General features: G+C 44.2%; 1 protein-coding gene across 1 annotated transcript in view; it reads right to left on the minus strand.

The window, feature by feature from the left end:
• KDSR (3-ketodihydrosphingosine reductase) overlaps positions 1–16,849 on the minus strand; it is a 41,779-nt gene extending 24,930 nt beyond the window's left edge. The window contains exons 1-5 of the mRNA XM_057699532.1: positions 16,511–16,849; positions 11,430–11,519; positions 9,789–9,845; positions 5,797–5,862; positions 5,507–5,602 (exon numbers count right to left, since the gene is read on the minus strand). Coding sequence (XP_057555515.1) covers positions 5,507–5,602; positions 5,797–5,862; positions 9,789–9,845; positions 11,430–11,519; positions 16,511–16,618 — 417 coding nt within the window. The 5' untranslated portion in view covers positions 16,619–16,849. The remainder of the gene's footprint in view (positions 1–5,506; positions 5,603–5,796; positions 5,863–9,788; positions 9,846–11,429; positions 11,520–16,510) is intronic.
• Positions 16,850–21,973: the final 5,124 nt, after the last annotated feature.

Raw genomic sequence — 21,973 nt, forward strand, 5'->3', positions numbered from 1 at the left:
CCTCGAATCGATGACCTCAGCTTCTGCCTAAAGAAACTATAAAAAGAAGAGCAACTTAAAACAAAAATAAGCAGAAAAAAAGGAAATAAAAATAAAAGGAAATAAGTGAAATAGAAAACAGAAAAAATAGAAAAATCAATAAAGCCAAAAGCTGGTTGTTAAGAAGATCAACAAAATTGGTAAATCTGTAGTCGTACTGGTCAGGAAAGAGAAAACACAAATTTTCAATATCAAAAATGAGAGAGGTGACATCACTACAAACTCCTCGGGCATTAAAATAATAATAAAGGAATATGGTAAATAACTTTTGTCAATAAACGCAACGACATAGATGAAATGGACAAATCCCTTACAAGATACAAGCTACAAAAGGTCACTCCAAAAGAAATAGATAAGAAGACAGAGATGTAGCCCTACATCCGTTAAAGAAATTAAAGCTGGAAACCTTCCCACAAATAAAACCTTAGGCTTCACTGGCGAATTCTACCAAACATTTAGGGAAGAATAAATCAATTCTACACAAATTCTTGCAGAGAACTGAAAAGGAGGGAATATTCCCCTACTCCTGCTATGAGGCCACCTTGACCCTTATACAAACCCAGAAAATAACATTACAAAACACTACAGCTAACATCCCTCAAGAACACAGAAAGGATAATACATCACAACCAAGTGGGGTTTATCCCAGGAATCCAAGGTTGGAAACATCTGGAAATTAATCAGTGTAATTCACCATACTAACAGACTAAAAAAGAACTCTATGATCATTCCAATAGATGCAGAAAAAGCATCTGACAAAATTCAACATTCATTCCTTATAAAAACTCTCTGCAAACTAGGATAAACTACTAAACTTGATAAAGGGCATCTACCAAAAACAAAGAACAGGGAGTTCCCTAGTGGCCTGGTGGTTAGGATTCCAGGCTTTCACTGCTGTGGCTCTGGGTTCAATCCCCGGTCAGGGAACTAATATCCCGCAAGCTGCGTGGCGTGGCCAAAAAAAAAAGCAGCAGCAGAATTAAACAAAACAAAACTACAGCTAACATCATACTTAATAGTGAAAGACTGAGTACTTTCTCCCTAAGGTCAGGAACAAGACGAGAATGTCTGCTTTCACCACTTCTATCCAACACTGCACTGAAAGTTCCCACCCGTGGAATCAGGGTATCCAGATGGGAATGCAAGAAGTAACACTGTGGAGGACATGACCCTGGATGTAGAAAATCCAGTGAGCACTAGAATTAACAGTCGAGTTCTGCAACACTGCATGATCAATACACAAAAATCAATTGTATTTTTCTGTATTAGCAATGAACACTCAGAAACTGAAATGAAAAAAACCTATTTACACCAGCATCAAAAAATATGAAATACCGAAAAACAATGTGCAAGACTCACACACTGAACATTACAAAACACTGCTGAGAGAAATTAAAGAAAACTTAAATAGGGCTTTCCTGGCGGTCCACTGGTTAAGACTCTGCACTTCCACTGCAGGGGGCACAGGTTCGATCCCTGGTCTGGGAAGTTCCACATACCGTAAGGTGTGGACAAAAATAATAATAATTATTACCAAAAAAAGAAAAAAGAAAAAAAAAGAAAACAAATAAATGCAGGGGCTACCCTGGTGGCGCCATGGTTAAGAATCCACCTGCCAATGCAGGGGACACGGGTTCGATCCCTGGGCCAGGAAGACCCCACATGCCGCAGAGCAACTAAGCCTGCGAGCCACAACTACTGAGCCCACACGCTGCAACTACTGAAGCCCATGCACCTAGAGCCCGTGCTCTGCAACAAGAGAGGCCACCACAATAAGAAACCCTCGCACTGCAACGAAGAGTAGCCCCCGCTCACCACAACTAGAGAAAGCCCGTGTGCAGCAACAAAGACCCAATGCAGCCATAAATAAAATAAATGATAAAAAAATTAATCTTAATAAATAAATAAATAAGTGGAGATATGTATTATGTTATACGGGTCAGAAGACTCAACACTGTTAAGATGTCAGTTCTCCCCAAATGGATCTATAGTGTCAGAACAACCCGAATCAAAAATAACGCTCATTGATGTCCACAGGTAGGTAAAACAAGATACAGCTCCAAGAAACCATCAAGAAAACTACTGAAAAGGAAAATTAAGAGAAGTGTGTAGTTGTTCCCCAAGACCACCTCCAGTGTTCACGGTTCGCTGGAAGGCCTCGCGGGGCTCTGGCCACAGCTGTGCTCACGACGGAGACTTATCACAGTGAAAGGACAAAGAGTGAACCCTGCCAGGGCAAAATGCACCCCAGCCAAAGTCCAGGGAAAACCAGGAGCAAGGTTCCACGCGTCCTCACCCCATGGGGCCACACCTGACGTGCCTAAATTAAGTCCCTGAGCGATGAGTCATGACAACACAAACCAAGTGTACCTGTGACTTATGGACGTGTGAACTGATGTAAAATGAAAACGAAAAAAACTCCAAACAAACTGAAGAACGTAATTGAGACAGAATTCATTTAAAATAAAAAGGAGCTCTCATCTTTAGAAAATGCATCACACTTCACAGTGTGGGCTCTCACAGCGCGTGTCGGTGATAAGCCCACACCTGGACTTGACCAGAACAAGGCAAGTGACCAGACTGAGGGGGGAGAGAGCAGAGGGGCACACAGGGGTCCTGGAAGGTGATGCTGCCCGGAGTGCGGTGGCCTCCCGCCTCCACCAGGGCAGCCAGGGGCGGAGGGGCGATGGATGGAGAAGGTGGGGTCCAGTGCAAACAATCCCTGGCCCTGGGATAGAGCAGCAGGTCTGGGGGTAACCATCCTTCCTCTTTAAAGGCCAGTCCTTGCAGGGGGCGGGGGAGGGGAGGCTCCCAACACCCCTACCAGCCGCTTAAGCCCGGTGCTGGTCTCCGTTCTCACCACCCTCACTCCGCGGTCACCCACGACGGCACCTCCCCCCACTTCTCAACATCGCCAGCTCCCACCCTGACCACCCTGACCGTCTTAGAAGTCTCCTGACACAGCAGGCAGAAACAGCCTCTAAAAACCACCATGCAGATCTCACTACGGCCTAGCCTGGCGTAAACCCCTTCAGAGGTTTTCAACTGAAATCTAAAAGGGTCCCCCCACCCCCACGCCACCCAGGGCTCAGGAGGCTCTGGCCGCCTGGCCTCCTCATCAAGATCCTGGAGTTAGCGCCACGTTTTCTACCTCGGGGTCCCTGCGGCCGCTGGCCCCCCTGCCCAGATCCCCTCCCTGGTGTCTCAGCCCCTGAGGCTGGGGCGGCCTTCCACACTGCGTGAAAGAGCCTCCTCTCTTCCTTGTTTTACTTCTCCCCAGGAATCCATACTCAGGGCACCTGCAATCACACTGCTGGCCCGCTGGCTGCCGCCTGGTCCGTCCCACCCTGGCCGGGCCGAGGCTTTGTCCTCTCACTCACCACGGATGCCCCATGCCCTAGAACGATGCCTGACTCACGGGAGGCCCTCTCGAGTACTTGGGATGAATGAGTAAGAGGGAAGGATGCTCGTATTCACACGCAGCTCCCTTGAGCTGAGCATCACGCTGCTGAACCCTCGCAGCCCGGGGAGCCGGCGTCCCACTCACAGAGATGGAAGCCGAGGACGGCAGAAGAGCTGGGACCAGAAGCAAAAAAGAAAGGTTTGCCTTGGATCACAGTTAGTCAATGGTTAGACTTGAAACCATTTGTGCGAAGATGTAAAACTGGTTTTGTCTGATGCCAAAGGCCACCTTTATTTCCTACTGTCCCACACTGCTGGGGACAGAGCAACAAATGGTCTGTGTGTGGGGGTACTGGTGTGGAAATGGTGCTGGTGGTGGTGGGAAACAAATCGATTGTGACTGTTTTTTTAAACGAAAGTGAGAGGGAATGAGAGGCAGACAGACAGACAGAAGGAGAGAGTGTAATGGGAGACTGAAGGCTGAGAATAAAGAGTTTTTCTAAAAGATCAGATTTGTGCATTTTTTAATATTTCAGCATGCTTCACAGTCTATACTTGCATTTTATTTCTTCCTTCATCTCACCTGCTTCATGTTTTCTCCTTGTCAATGATACCCACACACAGTCACCTGGTCTTTTTTTTTTTTCTGACCATCCCACATAGCATGTGGAATCTTAGTTCCCCAACCAGGGATTGAACCCGCACTCCCTGAAGTGGAAGCATGGAGTCCTAACCACTCAACCGCCAGGGAATTCCCACACAGTCACCTGGTCTCATACACCTAGTTCTTTCTATTCTTGCTCAGTTATAAATCCGCATAAATCAGTCGCTCAGTTACCTTCGGACTTCCATCAGACACACAGGTGGAAACAAGCCCTCCCCTTCTGCCCCTGGACTCACCCGCTTCCCGAGGTCCTAGCTTTATAACTATGCATTTACTTATTACAACCACATAACTACCCACACCTTGATCCTCTTTGCCGTCACAGTCGGTCAAGGTGAGTCTGCTAATTCTCCCTTTACATCATCTTTCTCTCTCTCTCTCACACACACACACACACACACACACACAGACACTCCTCTTTCGCTGGCTACCTCTGAAGTCTTTCCCCTCATCGTTTCATGCCTAGACTACAGCTATCTTCCCCAACTGATTCTTTACACAGCTGTTGAGATCATCTTCAAAATCTCCCTGTCAGTACTTAGAGATAAAGGCATACAGGTCGAGACAACTCTCTTTTATGCCGGGTTGATAAAGGAGCCTTAAGACACTAGAGTCCCAGCTAAGGCACTGCTCTGCTTCCACCTCCACCTGGACTCCTCCTAACTGGGCTTGAAATCACAGAGTTTAGGGTGTTTTCCCACAGTCCACCAGAGCAAGATGTCTAAACTGCTGCTCTGGGAATCTCCTCTTCTACAAGAGGAGGATGCACTTTAACTACACAGAGCAAATCATTCAAAACCCATCACTACCATGAAGGCTCCAGAGACCAGTAAGAAAGAGATAGTTATGTGATATCAACTAAAGATACACATGTTTTGCACTTAAGAAGGACTTCAAATCTGATGTGCATTTCTTCGGCTGACCTTTTTAACAATATAAACATAAATATACTGCACTATCTTTTTCTCTTGGTTTGAGAAAACTAGAGTTTGCTCTTCAACTTTTTTGGGTTTTCATTGATACTTGACAAGATACTTGACACTGATACTTGACAAGAAACACTGATACTTGACAAGAAAATCCAGCATCTCTTGGCTTACAAAGAGCTCCCTTGATGATATGACCCTAGTGAATCAATGCAGTGATCTGTGCCAGGTTGGAGGTTTTATTCCCTTTTTACAGCTGAGGAAACCACGGTCCAGAGACTTGTCTAAACTTCTAAGGCTGGTTTTAGTCTTCACTGGGACTAAAACCTTGTCCAGCCTTCCTCTAGTTTTCTAAAGCTTCTGTTAAATCTGAATGTATTTTACCTATTTCATTCATAAAGCCTTTAGCCAGGAACTGGTTCTCCTTTTCAGTGTATGGGCTACTCCAGTGAGGAAAAAACAAATTTTTACTTACTTCAAAAGTACTAACTTCAAGATCTTCAAATTTTCCTGCAAGTGACATTCCTGCACAGTTTACAAGCATGTCCACTGGGCCCAGTTTCTCCTGTGCCTGGAAAAATGTATCAGAGCAGGCATTAAGAAAGAGAAAAAAAGACTCCCTTAGCAGCCAATCAATGCCAATAAATAAAATCTATAAAGCTAGTAAAACTATAGGAAAGATTTGCCAACTCCAAGACACACACCAAAATGGCAAAAACCAATAGAAAGGTAAGTGAATTAATTCCAATTAACCCAACCTCTTACTTGTTTTATGACATTCTCTACTTGGCTATAGTCTTGAGATACATCAACTGATATACAAAGCACCACCTGTTAGAAAGAGAAAAAAATGATCAAAGCTCTGGAGAGGTCTGAAACCACCTTTAAAGGAAATTTTTTTTAAAAATTAAAGGCAATTCTTTCCAATAGATAAGGAGTCCAATTTTGGATGTACAGATTGCAGGGTTTGAAATCTGCTAACAATACAATTCATACAGGCAAATGGTGGGGGGCAGTTTTTTTGCAGAAAACTCTTTTGAGCAAACTCAAAAGAATGTTTTAAGAAATGCTCATCCAGGGTCTTCCCTGGTGGCGCCATTGTTAAGAATCCACCTGCCAATACAGGGGACACGGGTTCGATCCCTGGTCCGGGAAGATCCCACATGCCATGGAGCAGCTAAGCCTGTGTGCCACAACTACTGAGCCCACTTGCTGCAACTACTGAAGCCCATGCACCTAGAGCCCGTGCTCCACAATAAGAGAAGCCACCGCAATGAGAAGCCTGAGCACCGCAACGAAGAGTAGCCCCCGTTCACGCATAGCAAAGAAGACCCAATGCAGCCATAAATAAATAAACAAATAAATAAATAAATTTATTAAAACAAAAAGAAAGAAATGTTGGTCCAAGGGTACAGACTTTCAGGTGGAAGATGAGTAAGTTCTGGGGATCAAATGTCCAGCACAGTGACTATGTTATTAATTAATTTATTAATGAGTTATAAGTAAATAATTATAAATAAATTATTTACTACTACTATACTGTAGCCTTGCAATTTGCTAAGAGAGTAGATCCAAAGTGTTTTCATCACACACACAAAAGTGGTCACTACATGCGGTGATGGCTGTGTGACTCTACCTGCTTGTGGGCATTATTTCACGGTGGAAACATACAGTAAATCATCATGCTGTAGACCTTCAATACACACAATTTTTGTCTACGAATGCCTCGAAAAGGCTAGAAATCGAAAAGAAATGTAAAAACTCTCCCCTTAAAGTGCAACGAGCCTATAGTGACAGAAAGCAGGTCAGAAGCCAGGTGCACCCAGGAAAGGAGGGAGAAACGGGGTGCAGAGGGGCTGGGCAGACTCCAGGGGGGACGGAAAGGCTCTGTGTCTGGATTTCAGGGGCAGTTTCACAGGCATATATTGATACATCAGCCAAAAGCCATCCAACTGAACTCTTTAAACTGGTGTGGTTTATTGTACATAAATTCTATCTTAACAAAGTGGTCAAAAAATAATAGTAAACTTAATAAATATGTTTAAAAAATACTCCTCTTGGAGCAATATCGGAGCTATAGCTGGGCTCTTGGGTGTCAATATCAGTAGGTGGAATAAAGAGATAAGCCAACAGGATCTACTCCCAGAAGCCTGCTTCGTTCAGCGGGACTGGGAGGCTAAGCCTGGTGGCATCATCTTACTAGGCCAAGGGTGGATCTGGGCCTGTGGGAGCCGAGGGGGGAGCCAAGTCACATTTGGTTCACTCTGAGGTTTGCCTGAGGTCCCTGACTCTGGACTGACCGGCCACTTACAGGTCTCCTAAACGAGGTGTCATCAAGCTGAGCCCAATTCCACCCCAGCCCTGGTGACTTTCTCCTTCCTTGATGTCCAAGTCAAGAACGTTCCACGTGACCTGGAGCCTCCTGACAGATGGACGAGTGGGACTAATGAGGAAGAAGCCCAGAGCAGAGCTGGTGCTACCAGCAGAGGAGACCGGCCTTCAGCCGGGACACTCCAGATTCGTGGTTCTGGACGATGCTTTCTTCTCTATCAGAAGTTACAGGGATATTTAAAAAACAAACAATGCAACAAGCAAACAAAAAACACCCTGGGGGTATGTGCTGAACGAGCAGCTTTCCAATGTCTGTGGGCTTCAGAGAAGGGGATATAGGCAGTGGCCACGGTACTAGAGAAAAACTCACATACATGCACAAAGAGAGGTGGATGAGGGTTTCTGTTTGCAGCATAGAATGCTAAAGAAGAAGAAAATACAAATAGCCAACAAGAGGGAACTGATTAAGTAAACTCTGGGGTATCCAATATTACACCACAGCAGTTTTAAAAGATGAGGCAGATTGATTTTTATTGACATGCAAAGTTCTCTAATATATTCTAAAGGGGAAAAGAGGCAATTAAAACTATAGTGAAACACCACTTAAAGCCCATCAGGAAGGGCAAAAATGAGAGTCTGCCAATATCAAGTGCTGGCAAGGAGGCACCGACCACTACTGGTGGGACTGTAACCACTTTGCTGATTTCGTGCACTCAACTCAGCAATTCCATTTCTAGGTATGTTCCATTCTTGCACAAGTGCAAAAAGAGAGAAACTTTAGCAACAGCAAGAAACAAACTAACAAAAAACTGGCAACAATCTAAATATCCACCCACAGTAGAACCAAGGAATGAAAGGTAGTCTACACATACAAGGAAACACCAGGCAGCAGTTTAAAAAAGAAAAAAAAAAAAAGAATGAGCTATTACTTTCTGCAGCAACAGAGAGGAATTTTAACAATAGTATCAGGTGAACAAATCAAATTGCATGAGACTACACAAAGAATGATGTCATATAAACCTAGAGAGAAAAAGTAGGTCGGTGATTGCCTCTGGCTAGGAGGGGGCTGGGAGAGAACAAGGAGTGACTGTTAATGAAAATGGACTGTCTTTATTAAAGTATTCTACAGTTGATTCTGGTGATAACTGTGCAACTCCATGGATATGCTAAAAATCACTGAATTGTACACCTTAAATCAGTGAATTCTATGGTCTGTGAATTATATCTCAATAAAGCTATCAAAATAAGAATGATGGTGGCGCAGTGGTTAAGAATCCACCTGCCAGTGCAGGGTACACAGGTTTGATCCTTGGTCCAGGAAGATCCCACATGCTGCAGAGCAACTAAGCCTGTGCACCACAACTATTGAAGCCCACCATCGTGCCTAGAGCCTGTGCTCCACAATAAGAGAAGCCACCACAACGAGAAGCACGTGCACCACAACGAAGAGTAGCTGCTGCTTGCCACAACTAGAGAAGGCCTCTGTGCAGCAACAAAGACCCAAAGCAGCCACAAAAAAAGAAAAAAAAAAGAAAAAAGAAAAAGGAGGTTTAGTTAAATAAACTACTAAACAAAATTTTAAAAGAATGATGCCATAAAGTTCAAAAGTGTAAACAATACACTTCTTAGTGTCACATGCATTTGTGGTCAGATTATTTTTAAAAAGCAATGGAAGAAGTAACATAAAAATCAAGTTGGGGGTTGCCTCTAGGAATGAGACAGGAGGATGAGGCTGATGTGGGGAACAGAGGGAAATGCCATTTCTTAAGCTGAGTGATGAGTGTGTGGCTATTAATTCATTATTGTGTTTTATATTAAAATATATATTGTATATATAAACATACCATTTTATTCATCAAAAAATTCTATAACCAAAAAAATTTTTGATACCTCCTTCCCCTTAATTTAAATAAATAATTGAAATGAAATCATTTTCTAGGAAAGCATTCTCTTATTTGATCATTTGTGTGTGTATGTGTGTTAAAGAGTCTATACCTTGTTTTGGTAATAACCTGAAATCCTAGACAATTCAAATAATTTCATCTTTTTTAAAAACAGTCTAATATATTTTTTACTGCTAGTGTAGACCTTTATTTTTACTTTTTTTATTTTTATTTTTTAAGAATTTTTATTGAGATATAATTGACATACAATAAACTGCATATATTTAAAGTGTACAATTTGATATATTTTTTCTTATTAGTGATGTATATATATAGCAATCCCAATCTCCCAATTCAGCCCACCCCAACCCCTCCCCCCTGCTTTCCCCCCTTGGTGTCCATTTAAAACTGTCTAATATATATTTTAATTAGGAAAAGCTTACATGCTTTCAATGAACTATTCACTTGAAGTAACTCTTCTTTTCCTTTGCACACTTGTGTTTATTAGTACAGAAAATGAATCATGAGGACAGTGATTTTTACCTGTTTATCGTTAATAGAGTGTTTTTCGATTTCTTTCTTTGCCTGCAACAGCTTGTCCTGAAAGCAACAGAGAACAATTAGTTCTGGTCATTGTCTATTTGTCCATTTGTTTGTTTAAAAGGAGAGAAAAAGCAATTATTTGTACAAGGATTTATAAAATTCCAGAAAACACACAGGACAGCACCCATATTGCAGAGCTATGGTGGCCACATCGTTGTAAAGTATGCTAAGCTATGACTAAGTGACAGCAAGTTTTTAAATTCATTGCAGAGAAAGATAATAAAAAAAATTAATGAACCTCAAAATCCCAATTATCAGTATGAATTGCTAAGGGTCACCCTATCAATTTTAATAAATGTTTTAATTTGACATTACTTAGATATGAAACAAGAACAACCATATTGATAGCAATTGCTTCCCAAACTTAAGGGTAGTGTGATTCCATGTCAAGAATGCTTTCCTACAAGATCATCCAATGCTTTCCTCCTCTACTGAAAAAGCAAATATAGTAAAAAACAGTTTTTAGATGGACTAGGTAAACCTATGCCTGGCTACTTTCAAAGATATTCTGAGGACAAGCAAAGCTATCCATGTAATTGTGTAATTCTTCCAAGGTCTCAATTCTTCTTGTTTTAGTCATTTTCAAGAAGACAGAGATCCGTTTACAGCGCCTTAATTTGCTATAAAAGCTGTAATTTAAATACACCATGACAGCAGAGAAGAACAAAAGGAGAGGGGAATCCTTCCAAAAGACGTAGGTTTTCTAAACAAGAATGTACCTATAATAAAACTACATTATTCTCTTTCAATATTTGGCAAAGTCAGGTGGCATACAATAAAGATGTACCCCATCTGACTTTGCCAAAATTGGAAGAGAAAATTTCATTAGAAAATAAAGAATTTCTCAGTGCCAATCCAACAAATACGTCTGGAGCACCCACTAAGACCTAAGCATCATGCCAAGCACAGAACAGCAGCAGTAGGCAGGACAGCCGTGGTCCTTCCCCCGCCCCATGGAGCAAGAGGACGCCATGACTGTTCATAGGAATACAGTATCTCTGCTCTGGCTCTGGAAAGAATAAGACATTGAAAAAAAAAAAAGAAAGAAAGAAAGAAAGAAGAAGAAAAAAAAGAAAAACAGACCTTGTGTTGACACTGAAAAACACAAGTTTTGCTAAACTGCTGGGGCGGGGTGAGATTCCCCTGCAGGGTCTGGGTTTCACTAGAGATGGAGATCAGGTCATAAGCAAATTATAGAGAAACACCTACACATCATCCTTCAGGACTCAGGAACCAGCCCTACGATGGCTGCTGTCAGCATGTCTGGGCGGGTGACAGCCCCCCTGCCTTCCTGTGGCCAGGTGTGCACTTAACTAGGTCTCGGCCTCTCCTAGATCTGCAGTGCCCATGATGCTGCCTAACAGTTGCAGGCACTGAGTAAATATTTGTGGAGCTAACCTGACTTAAACCAAGAAGCTTTGACCCAAATACAAGAAATAACCAGTGGTTCAGGAATCACAGCTCCAAGCAGAGATGTGAACGATTTCCACACAGGTGTGAACACTGTGACGGTCGCACAGCCTCTGTGACTAACGCAATGTTGAATTAGTACGTGAGTGGTAATGAACCTAGAAGACTTACCTCATTTCGCGCAACCAGAGTTATAAAGGCTCCCTGTCTGTAGCACTCGATAGCAATGCACTTTCCGATGCCACTGGAACCTCCTGTAACCTAAGAGCAGAAATTAAGAAATCTTAGCACTTGAAATTTCCCTCCTGTGGGAAGTTTATTTAAAATAACTATGATGGGGTCTAAAATCCAACCTACAGGAACTAAATCATCAGCTATTGTAGCATCTTCATCCCAGACCTAACGAATGGAGTAAGTGCAAACATGAAAGATTACACTGTCAGCAGGGCCTGCGGCTTTGACTGTTTCCAGTACTGAACTAACAATTGCACACCTTTAATATTTTTCTGAGTTCACTGCGGGGAAAGCACCCTCTACATTACCTAACAAATAATACATTAGTCTGATAATTCGAAAAGATACATGCACCATATGTTCATAGCAGCACTATTCACAATAGCTAAGACATGGAAACAACCTAAATGTCCATGAATGGATAAAGAAGATGTGGTACATCTATACAATGGAATATTACTCAGCCATAAAAAAAAAAGAATAAAATTATGCCATTTGCACCAACATGGATGGACCTGGAGATTATCATACTAAGTGAAATAAGCCAGACAAAGACAAGTGTCATATCATATCATTGTATGTGAAATCTAAAATACAACACAATTGAACTTATCTACGAAACAGAAACAGGCTCACAAACATAGAGAACAGGCTTGTGGTTGCCAAGGGGGAAGGGGGTGGGGGAGGAATGGATTGGGATCTGCGGATTAGCACATGCAAACTATTATATACAGAATGAATAAACAAGAAGGCCCTACTGTATAGCACAGGGAACTATATTCAATATTCTGTGATAAACCATAATGGAAAAGAATATGAAACAGAAATTAACATAACATTGTTATACATCAATAAAATAAATTAAAAAGTAAAAAATAAAAAAAAATACATTAGTCTGCCTTTGAGTCCAAACCCAAATGAACCATTTCTTTACTACATATCTCCTATGCGTGACCAGCTCTACAGGAGATGAAAAGAATAAACACCTACATATATCTTAGGATATTTTAAATGACTGCTTATTATAAAGTAATACATGATCACACGGAAATATGGAAAAGTAAAGCTTTTCTTCTGGCACAAGTCTAACCCTCACCATCCACAGCTCAGCCACACAGGCTATCTTTTGATTCTATGCTCTCTCCAACCACAGGACCTTTGCACATTCTATTTTCCCTGCCAGGAATACTCTCCTCTCCTCTTTTCATCTAACTGGCATCAACTCACCCATTAAATCTCAGCTCAAATATCACTACCTCAGGAAAGCCTTCATGGACTGCCCTCTACCCCTACCTCAACCCACTTTTCAGCACTGCATCCTTTTCTTCTTTGCTTTACATCACTCCATAATCAAACAGCCATGCATTTACTCGTGTGACCATCTGATTCACAACCACCTCTCCCATCACTACCCCAACTCCATAAAAATACCAACTCTATTTTGGCTCCCCACAGTATTCCTAGCACTTAATACAGTGCCTGGCACACAGAAAGGATTCAATATATATTTAACTTAATATGAATGTAACATTATCTGCCTAGTCATTTTCCCTATGCACATTATATAACATGGGCCAGGGGTATGGGCGGCCAGGAGTTGTCATGTGAGGGGGAAAATCAAGTGTCAGAGAGGCATCTGCCCTTACACGCTTTTGCATCCTGCTCTAAAAAACATTATATTGTAATGTATGAGGTTGAAAAACTAAAAGGCTTTACCATATTCCATTAAATAACAAAACATATTTAACCATTTCCCTACAGTCAGATATTTGACTATCTCCAATATTTTACTGTTAGATATAAATCATGCTGTAAAGGACATCTCTGATCCCATCTTATGATTTTAAAATCAGCATGACGTCAAGGAAGGGAGGGAATACGGGGATATGTGTATAAAAACAGATGATTGAACCTGGTGTACCCCCAAAAATAAAAAAAAATAAAATAAAATAAAAATAAATAAATAAAAAAATCAGCATGACGCCCTCCTACACAATATACCTATCTCCATGGGATGCCCCTAATTTCTCTTGAGCCTCAACCTCTCACTAATGAAGGGATTTGGGGGGAAAATTAACCAATTATCTACCAGTTCCTGTAAAAATATACCTGCTGTCCCAGCTAATAGTCGCCTCTGAGGAGCTCTCTGCTATTGAAATATTTCATGGGTAGTTTTGGCTTATTAATTTTCACCAGATATTCCAATTCCATAGCAATTAGCAAGACCCCTAAAAATGTCCCCAGCTGTTTCATGATGTTGTTCCTGCTGCCTAAAGGTCCCTCCACACAACACACCCCACACACCTGCATTTCCAAATCCTACCTAACCTGCAGAGGCCAGTTCCAACGTCTCCTCTGCCGGACTCTAAGTTCCCTGACAATGAGTACCAGGTCCAAGCAATCCCCCTCATTCCTAGCACAGCACTTTGCATAAGCAGTTGCTAAATAAATACTTGCCTACATTAATTTGAAAATGGTGTACGATGCCATTTCCCTGAAAAAAATGACAATGCCAAAAAAACCTGTAAGTAAAATTTCCCTATTTGTTATTCAATGACTTAAAGGAAATTGAAGTGATAAGGTTATTGAGGAAATTTATATCCTCTAAAGTGCCATGTAGATATTAGCTATTGTGATTACTGCTGTCTTTTTTCTACACTGTAATAGGTAAGCGGGCTGTGTAAATTTCCCACGCAGCAAAGAACAGGGTTAACCTTACAAGTTTTGTCCATAAAAACAAAAATAAGACTTCTTGTTGGGTTCATGGGAAACTGACTTTCTAGTCCAAGCCAGCTAATTCATAGAAGGTATCTAAGAATATACGTAAGTTAACCTAGGCTATGTTACTCTTGAATGGTATAAGAAAACATAAGAGATTTTCATAATTGCTGAGAAAAGCTGTAAATATGTACTGAGTTGTCCAACCACTGGTAAATTGAGATGTGAGACCCTAAAGGTAACAGTTTAATTCCTTTCTTTAATCACTCCCTCTTACTATTCATTGAGAGTACCGTTTAAACATTACTATCTCTTTAATTGCACCATATATCCCTTACTGAGGACAAGAGAGGGGGTGCTTTGCTGCAAGGACAGCTGCTCCCACCCATCTCCCCAAGAAGGAGGACTTGATTTTCTAGTTCTCACCAATTAAACAGCTTTAAAAGAACAAAAAACAGCTGATTTAAGTAAGTATATACTGTGTAAGACTTGCTGTACAGTTTTACCACTGTAATTAGAGAGATAACACTGGTATATCAGAACTGTTCTGAAAACAAAACAATAACTAGTTATGACCTAAGCCTGCTCATGCTTCCCCATCAGCAAGACATTCTAAACACTGGTCCCTTTCCTAACACGACTGGGTCTACTCCTAACAAATCTCAAGAAAATCAATTACACTTCTACTCTTTTTATGACATTAAAAAAGGAGACAGATGGTGACATCACGTGAATTATTCGTCATCCTCACATTATTTATAGTGGCATATTAAAATGGGATGGTGAAAATAAGAAATTCTTCAGGATCTACCCAAGCAAATGTGTTTATTATCTTATCTATGGCTTGCAGAAGCATGATGGGGCTGGCAGAACCAGAGTCAACAATAAGTGAAAAGCCCTTATAAACAATGAATGAAAATTTTCATTTCTGCTTTGACTTTACTTTTTCACAAGTTATGCTCTGCAAACTTCACTTCTGAAAGAATCCAACTTTTAAAGCCACGCTTTTGAGGCTGAAGTTTTCCTGCAGATGTGACGCTTCCAGACTTTAGTGTGGCTGTAAAATTTTGTTCCTCTCTCCCTCTCTAATGAATTTACACTCACCTCCTTATCTATCTTCCACATCAGGAATAGCAGGAATTGGAAGAACACTAACAGTTTTACGAAAGCAATTAAAGAAAATATATATTCCCATTCACAAGCTCTTGTCCTGATTTAAAGCACACTAAAAGCAATGATCATTCCGTCCCATCCCAGTTCAGTGAGGAGGCTCTTATCTTAGAGGAGACACCCATATGTCACCTCCGGCATCAGGAGGATTTGCGCTGCCAGCTTAGTAACTAACTTCTGTGTATTCATAACCTCAATGTGCCTCGGGGTTGTGAAAAAATCAAGTAAGAAAACGAACCAGAAAGCCACAGCAAATGGTGACGTGCTGGGCACAGGTAAGAAGGCATCCTCTCTGTTTAAGAAAGGTGCCCCACCTGCAGAAAAGGGACCCCTGAAGACATGAACTTAGGTAAGGAATCAAACCAAGTCCATCCACACCCCCTTCCTTCCTGAAGTACTAACTAGCCAGGTCGTTCGGCTCATGCCTCTGACTCTAAGACGACGGCAGAGGGTTGCACTGGGACAGCACCTAGCCGACCCCAGGCTGAGTTCACAAGAGACAGGCAGTGTAGACGGGACAGAGGCGTCCCAACACCGCTAGCCAGGACTGCCAGCCTACCGGGTTTGGAGCAATCTCCCCCCCACCAGGTGAGTCACTTCCTGAATTCCTTTGGCAACTGTCCCTCGCACTGGCCACCCTCCAGTTCCCGGCTGCTTCGGCAGGTCCTGGAGGCCGGGACCCGGTTCCCCGGCTGCCCGCCTCCTCGCGACCCCGCCGGGACCGAGCGCCTCGCCCGGCACCGCCACCGACCCCGGTGCCCTTGGCAAAGTTTCTCAGCCTCTCCGTTCTCCGGCTGACTCATCGGGAAACCCGAGGACAAAAACATCCAGATCCCAGGGGTGCCCCGGGGACTAACGAGCGCGTCCCGAGCCCCTGCAGCGCGGGGACCCGGCTCGCTGGCGCTGTCCCCGCCGCCCCGCTCTCCGGTCCCGGGAGGAGCCAGAGGCAGCGGAGGGCGGGTCCCCGAGGCCCTCCGAACTGACAGCTGCCGGGCCGGACGGCGGCCAGCGACCCTCCGTTCGGATTCGGGGGCGTCCGCGGCCCGGCCCGGGGAGCGGCCCGGCGCGCCGGGGTTCGGGGCGGCCGAGCGGGCCGGGAGGCGGCGGCGCAGCAACAGGAGGCCACTCACCACCACATGCGCCCCGGGCAGGGCGAGCGGCTTGGGGCTGATGAGCGGAGACACCATGTAGAGCAGCAGCACGAACGCCACGAGGAAGGCGGCCGCCAGCAGCAGCATCGCTCGGCCGAGGCCGGGCCCGGGGCCGGGGGCGGGCGGCGCAGGCTCTGGCGCGCGGGGCAAGGCGGCGCCGGCGATCACGCGCGGCCGCGCGCAGCGGGAGCCGGGTGTTTGGGTTGGCGGCGCGGGGCGGGGCGGCGGCCGGAGGGGAAGAGGCGGAGCCGGCGGAGGGCGCGACCGCGCGGGGCGGGGCTTCCAGGGCTCGGGGGGCCGCGGCCGCCGCCCCGCCGCGGGGAGAATGCCCTGGGGTCCGCAGGCCCCCGGCGCCGGGGCTGGCGCGGAGGGTGCGGGGCCTCGGCGGCGCCACCTGGGTCGCCTCTGGGTGACGCTGGCGGCTGGTGACGCGGGTGCGTCTCGGGGCCGCGGAGAGCGGACGCCAGACCTTGCCGAGCCGCGCTGCCGGGGGTCGGGCCGCTCCTCGCCGTTGCTCCGGGTCCCGCCCGCCCGGGGGCCGGGGGAGGCGGCTCGGGGCTTCCTAAGCCCCGCCTCCGGGATCTCCGAACCTTGTTGCTGTGTGGGAGGCCGAGGATCAAGCCCTGACATCCCGGGCTCCGTTTCGTATTCTCTTGGCGCACTTAGAAAATGATCACAGCCCACTTTCGCTTTGCAGGGGACCAGGAAAGACTTAAAAATCTCCCAGATCATTCAGTTTCGTTGAGCTCAGAGTTCATCTTCTTTACCAAGGCAGGCCTTAATAAAAAAAAAGAAGGTTTATTGAGGTCTAATGTGCATACCATACAATTCACTGGTTTAAAGGGCATAGTAAATGGGTTTTGGTATAGTCAGAGTTGTGCAACTGTCACCCCCATCAATTTTGGAACATTTAGTTACACCCCCCCAAAAGGCTCTCTCAAATCCTTATCCATTAACATAGTCACTCCTCAGTTCCTCCCCACCCTGGCCCTGCCCTAGCTAATCAGTAATCTTTCTGTCTCTATAAATTCGCCTATTCTGGATATTTCATATAAATGGGATTATACAATGTATAGCCTTTTGTGTCTGGTTTCTTTCACTTAGCATAGTGTTTTCAGAGTTCATCGTATGGTACAATGCATCAGTACTTCATGCTTTTTGTAACCAAATTATATTCCATTCTGTGGACACACCACATTTCATTTATCCATTCATCAATTGGTGGCATTTAGGTTGTTTCCACTTTTTGGCTATTATGACTAAGGCAGCTGTGAGCATAAACATTCATGTACAAGTTTTTCATTTCTCTTGGGCGTATACCTAGGAGTGGAATTGCTGGATCTTTTAGTAACTGTTTAACCAGAACGGCCAGACTTTAACAAAGCAGCTGCAGAATTTTATGATCCCCACCAACTGTGTATGATTCCAGTTCCCCCGCATCTTCACCAACACTTGTTATCATCTGTCTTTTTAATTATAGTCTCCCTGGGGTGTGAAGTGACATTTCATTAAGGTTTTCGTTTGTGTAAGGCACAGAGTTTTGTTTGTTTGCTTGCTTCTCCTTTCTGAAGTTATTTTTAGAAATACTAAGGAGCTCAGGAACAAAGGAATTGATCTGAGTTTTTCTTCTTTCTTAACTTATTGCCCAGAATTAGCCAAATTGCAAGATTTGAGGGCACAGTCCCCAAGACTTCTGACATCAATTGCAAGTTTGAGGAAGGGGCTCCCAAGCCACCCTGAGGTTTGATAATTTGCTAGAAGGACTCAGAGGGCTCACTGAGAGCTGTTATACTCATGGTTGTGGTTTATGAGAGTCACCAAGGGAAGAAGTGCACAGGACAAAGTGTGGAGAGCTCCAGATGTGACCCTCCCAGCACTGGGACGTGGCAGTATCCATGGAGTGTTGCCAACCAGGGCAGGTCACCAGGGCAGCAACTCTGGTGTCCAGACTCTGGGGCTTCATTATCGGGCATAAGTGATTGATGGCCCAATGGCTGAAGGCAGAGTCTAGGTCAACGGACAACACGTGACAGGAAATTTCCATCTAAATCACGTGACCGGGCTTTCTGGCATGACCACCCTAAAATCCAGTTTGGCCAGCTCTCATCTAAACAAGGACACTTCTATCAGGTCTGATAGAGAATATCTCCAAGAAGCCAACAACAAAGTCCAGACCTTCTCTTGGGGCAAGGCCATCCAAATCTCTTCTACAACAAAACAAACCTTTGCCCAACATTTGAAGGAGCCAGTGTGGAGTAGGAGGCTCTTAATTCCATTTTCCAACAGATTCGACCAACAATATCAGTATTGCAATCTTGCTGCTAAGATGATGCCAGTGTTACATTATATCGAGGTGTGGGTAGTAGACATAGCCTGGAAAAGAAGAGTCAAAAGACAGTGGCACATTTGGTAGAGTTTCACTCAATCATCAACAGCTGGTCCAGTTTATCATCATATCAATTGACCAAAGTGTCTCCCAAAGCAGTGCTGCTCAGGTTTGCAGGTTTCCATTAGACTCTATCCATTTCCCAAGACAGGATTGGTCTTTACCCTTCCCGACATCTTGTAATTGAGCTCTCTTCAGAGACTATGTCATCTCTTGCTCTGAGTCTCCCTCAAGGCATTCATGTGACATTGGATGTTCCTTGTCACATCATCCATTTATTCATCCCTTTCCTTCTGGCTACCATTTCTCCTTCTATTTGTAATTTACTTTTACTCAAACTTTTCCCCACTGGAAGCGATGTTCTGTTCCGGATTGCTGACACCAATTCTAATCTAGCAAAATCCACCTCTCAGTTCACTCCTACTCATAAAGGACAGGGTGACACAGGCACACAGTGAGTGGGCTTTGCCAACCACTAGGCAAAGCCTAGCACTCTGCTGTTCCGGATTGCTGACGCCAATTCTAGTCTAGCAAAATCCTCCTCTCAGTCCACACATACTCATGTAGGGCAGGGTGACACAGGCACACAGTGAGTGGGCTTTGCCAGCCACTAGGCATGCAGCTGCATTCACTGTCAATCCCAATTTGGTCAGGTAGAGGGAAGGCATAATCCACCCATCAGCCTCTTAGGAATTCTGGCGTAAAGGTTTAAAAGCATAGTTACAATTTCTTACTTGGGGATCATCTCTGATCCCAGCATCCACAGTTGAAGCCCTGGTCCTTGGGACCACTGCGCCAGGCAGAAAAATAAGAAAGCTGAGGCGATGTGCAGAAAAAAAGGGAAATGTGTAGTCATACCACAATCTTCTTTCCATGGAAAAAACTAGTCACACCAACATTCTCCCCCACCCCTTCTCCTCCAGAACCCCCAGAAAAGTGCAGAAATCTATCTAGTGGGAACCCTTTCTTGGTCTCCTGCATGCTAAGTGTCAATACACACTTGTGAAGGCAAGTCTGCCCCTCCTCCTCCCCTCATTTGAACTTCAAACATATTTCAATTGCCTGTTCCAATTCCCTATTAGACCTTTACTCTGAGGATGGTATGCAACAGGGTACATCTATCTGATGTGATAGCTCCTTGCCCATTATTGGACATTATTGATTTATTTTTACTTTTTAAAAAAATTTCTTGAAGTCTTAAAATTTATTTTTCTTTTATATTTTGGACACTATGGGCTTACTATAATATAAAGTGTGTTCTTTGGTTTGAAGAAATGTAACTCGGAAATCCAAATTCATGCAGTATCTTCTGGTCCAGTCCTTTTATATTGGGTTGGCCAAAAAGTTCACTCAGGTTTTTGTACAATGTTACAGGAAAACCCGAACGAACTTTTTAGCGAACCCAATAGTATTTTAAGCATTTGCATCTACCTCTGGGCATACAAAACCCAGTCCAGAGTGTATCCATTCCTGTCAAGACCCACTTGTGGCCTTCCAGGGCTGCCAGCATCAGTCCAAATGCCAGCTCTGTGTTGGGCCTCCTTCCCCCTACGAAATCTGCCCCATAGCCGTCTGCAGACCCTGCCATTCTTGTTGGCAGATAAAAGAGGTTCTTACGGGCATTTTGTGCCCCAGAGGGTACAAGCAGACAGTGTTAGGATCCATCCCATCTCTGAGCTGCTGCAGCCCGCCACATCCACACATTCCATGGACCCACGTGGCCACCTCAAGTGGGTGTATCAGGATAATCACTTGTTGGTTCCAATCACCTTCTGATCCTAGAAGGAGGTTCTTCTAATGAACAGTGACATACTCTAATGTACCCCTTAAACTCCCATAGTGATTTCCATAGGGCCGTGCCCCCTACAGGCATCCCTTTAAAGGGCCAGCTTTCCATTGCCCTTCTACCTAACCACATGGCCAGGACATTAGCCGCTGCCCATGGGTTGGTTCAAAACCTAAACCTAGGGACACACAGCACGTAACCCAGCCCACCAAGCTGATGTTTTCATCTTTTTCAATCAGACTGGCGGCTTTTCCAATGCGATGCCGTCGACTCACTTTGAAACTGCCATCCATAAACCAAACAGCTCTTTTCTGGTCGATAGAGAGCTGTTCATAGGGCACTGCCCAGGTAACTACAGGTTCAGCAATTCCTCAAGTGCTTTCAAACTCTGTCCTAGAGGAAGAGAGTCTACCTGCTTGTGAACACATGTGCGTCTCTTTGTATTCCCCTGGTCCATGTGCCTGCAAAACTGGTTCCATTTCCTTATGGAACTCATCTGGGCACTGCTTTCTCCATTAGCGTGTTTCCCTAACATTACCCAAGACATCGTGTGTATTTCAGGTTTCAAGATTATTTTATGTTCTTCAGTCATTGGGGCAGTTTCAATTAATGTCCAATAGCAAGCTAGTAATTGCCCCTTAAATGGCAATTCTCTGGTCAAAACTTCAGCAGCCATTGATAGGGGGTGCTCACAGCCTTTTAGTGTAAGCCCCAGTCTGAGTAAAGATTCCAGGATTTCTTTCAAATGGTCTTATAGATAAGGTTTAGCAGTATTTGTAGATGAGGAATATGTACCTGCAAAATTCAAATAAACCAACCAGATGCTGGTCTTATAACATGTTTCGTCAACCAGGTATCCCATACTGTTTTGGTTTTCTTTTTGAGGGGGAGGGGTTGCCCCACATGGCTTGTGGAATCTTAGTTCCCAGACCAGGGATCAAATCTGGGCCGAAGGCAGTGGAGGCTCAGAGTCCTAAACTCTGGACCACCAGAGAATTCCCTCCCGTACTGTTTAAAATTAACAGCCTGCGTGGGCTCAGGCAATGTTATTGGTTCCCATTTAGCCTGGCCAGTCAATACTGAAGGGCAGATTTACCTGCTTTCTGATTTATAGTACGAGGCAGGGGAAGCTTTCCCTAGTCAGACACAAAATCCATCCCCATAGTACATTTACTTAAAGGAGACGAAACCACTTTACATAGAGTCTGTCCCAATATTCCAATTTTCATCCAAACTTTCACCCTAATCCTGTCAACCACTGCAGCCCCAT

The sequence above is a fragment of the Hippopotamus amphibius genome, chromosome 11 (genome assembly GCF_030028045.1).
Source record: "Hippopotamus amphibius kiboko isolate mHipAmp2 chromosome 11, mHipAmp2.hap2, whole genome shotgun sequence".
Lineage (NCBI taxonomy): Eukaryota > Metazoa > Chordata > Mammalia > Artiodactyla > Hippopotamidae > Hippopotamus > Hippopotamus amphibius.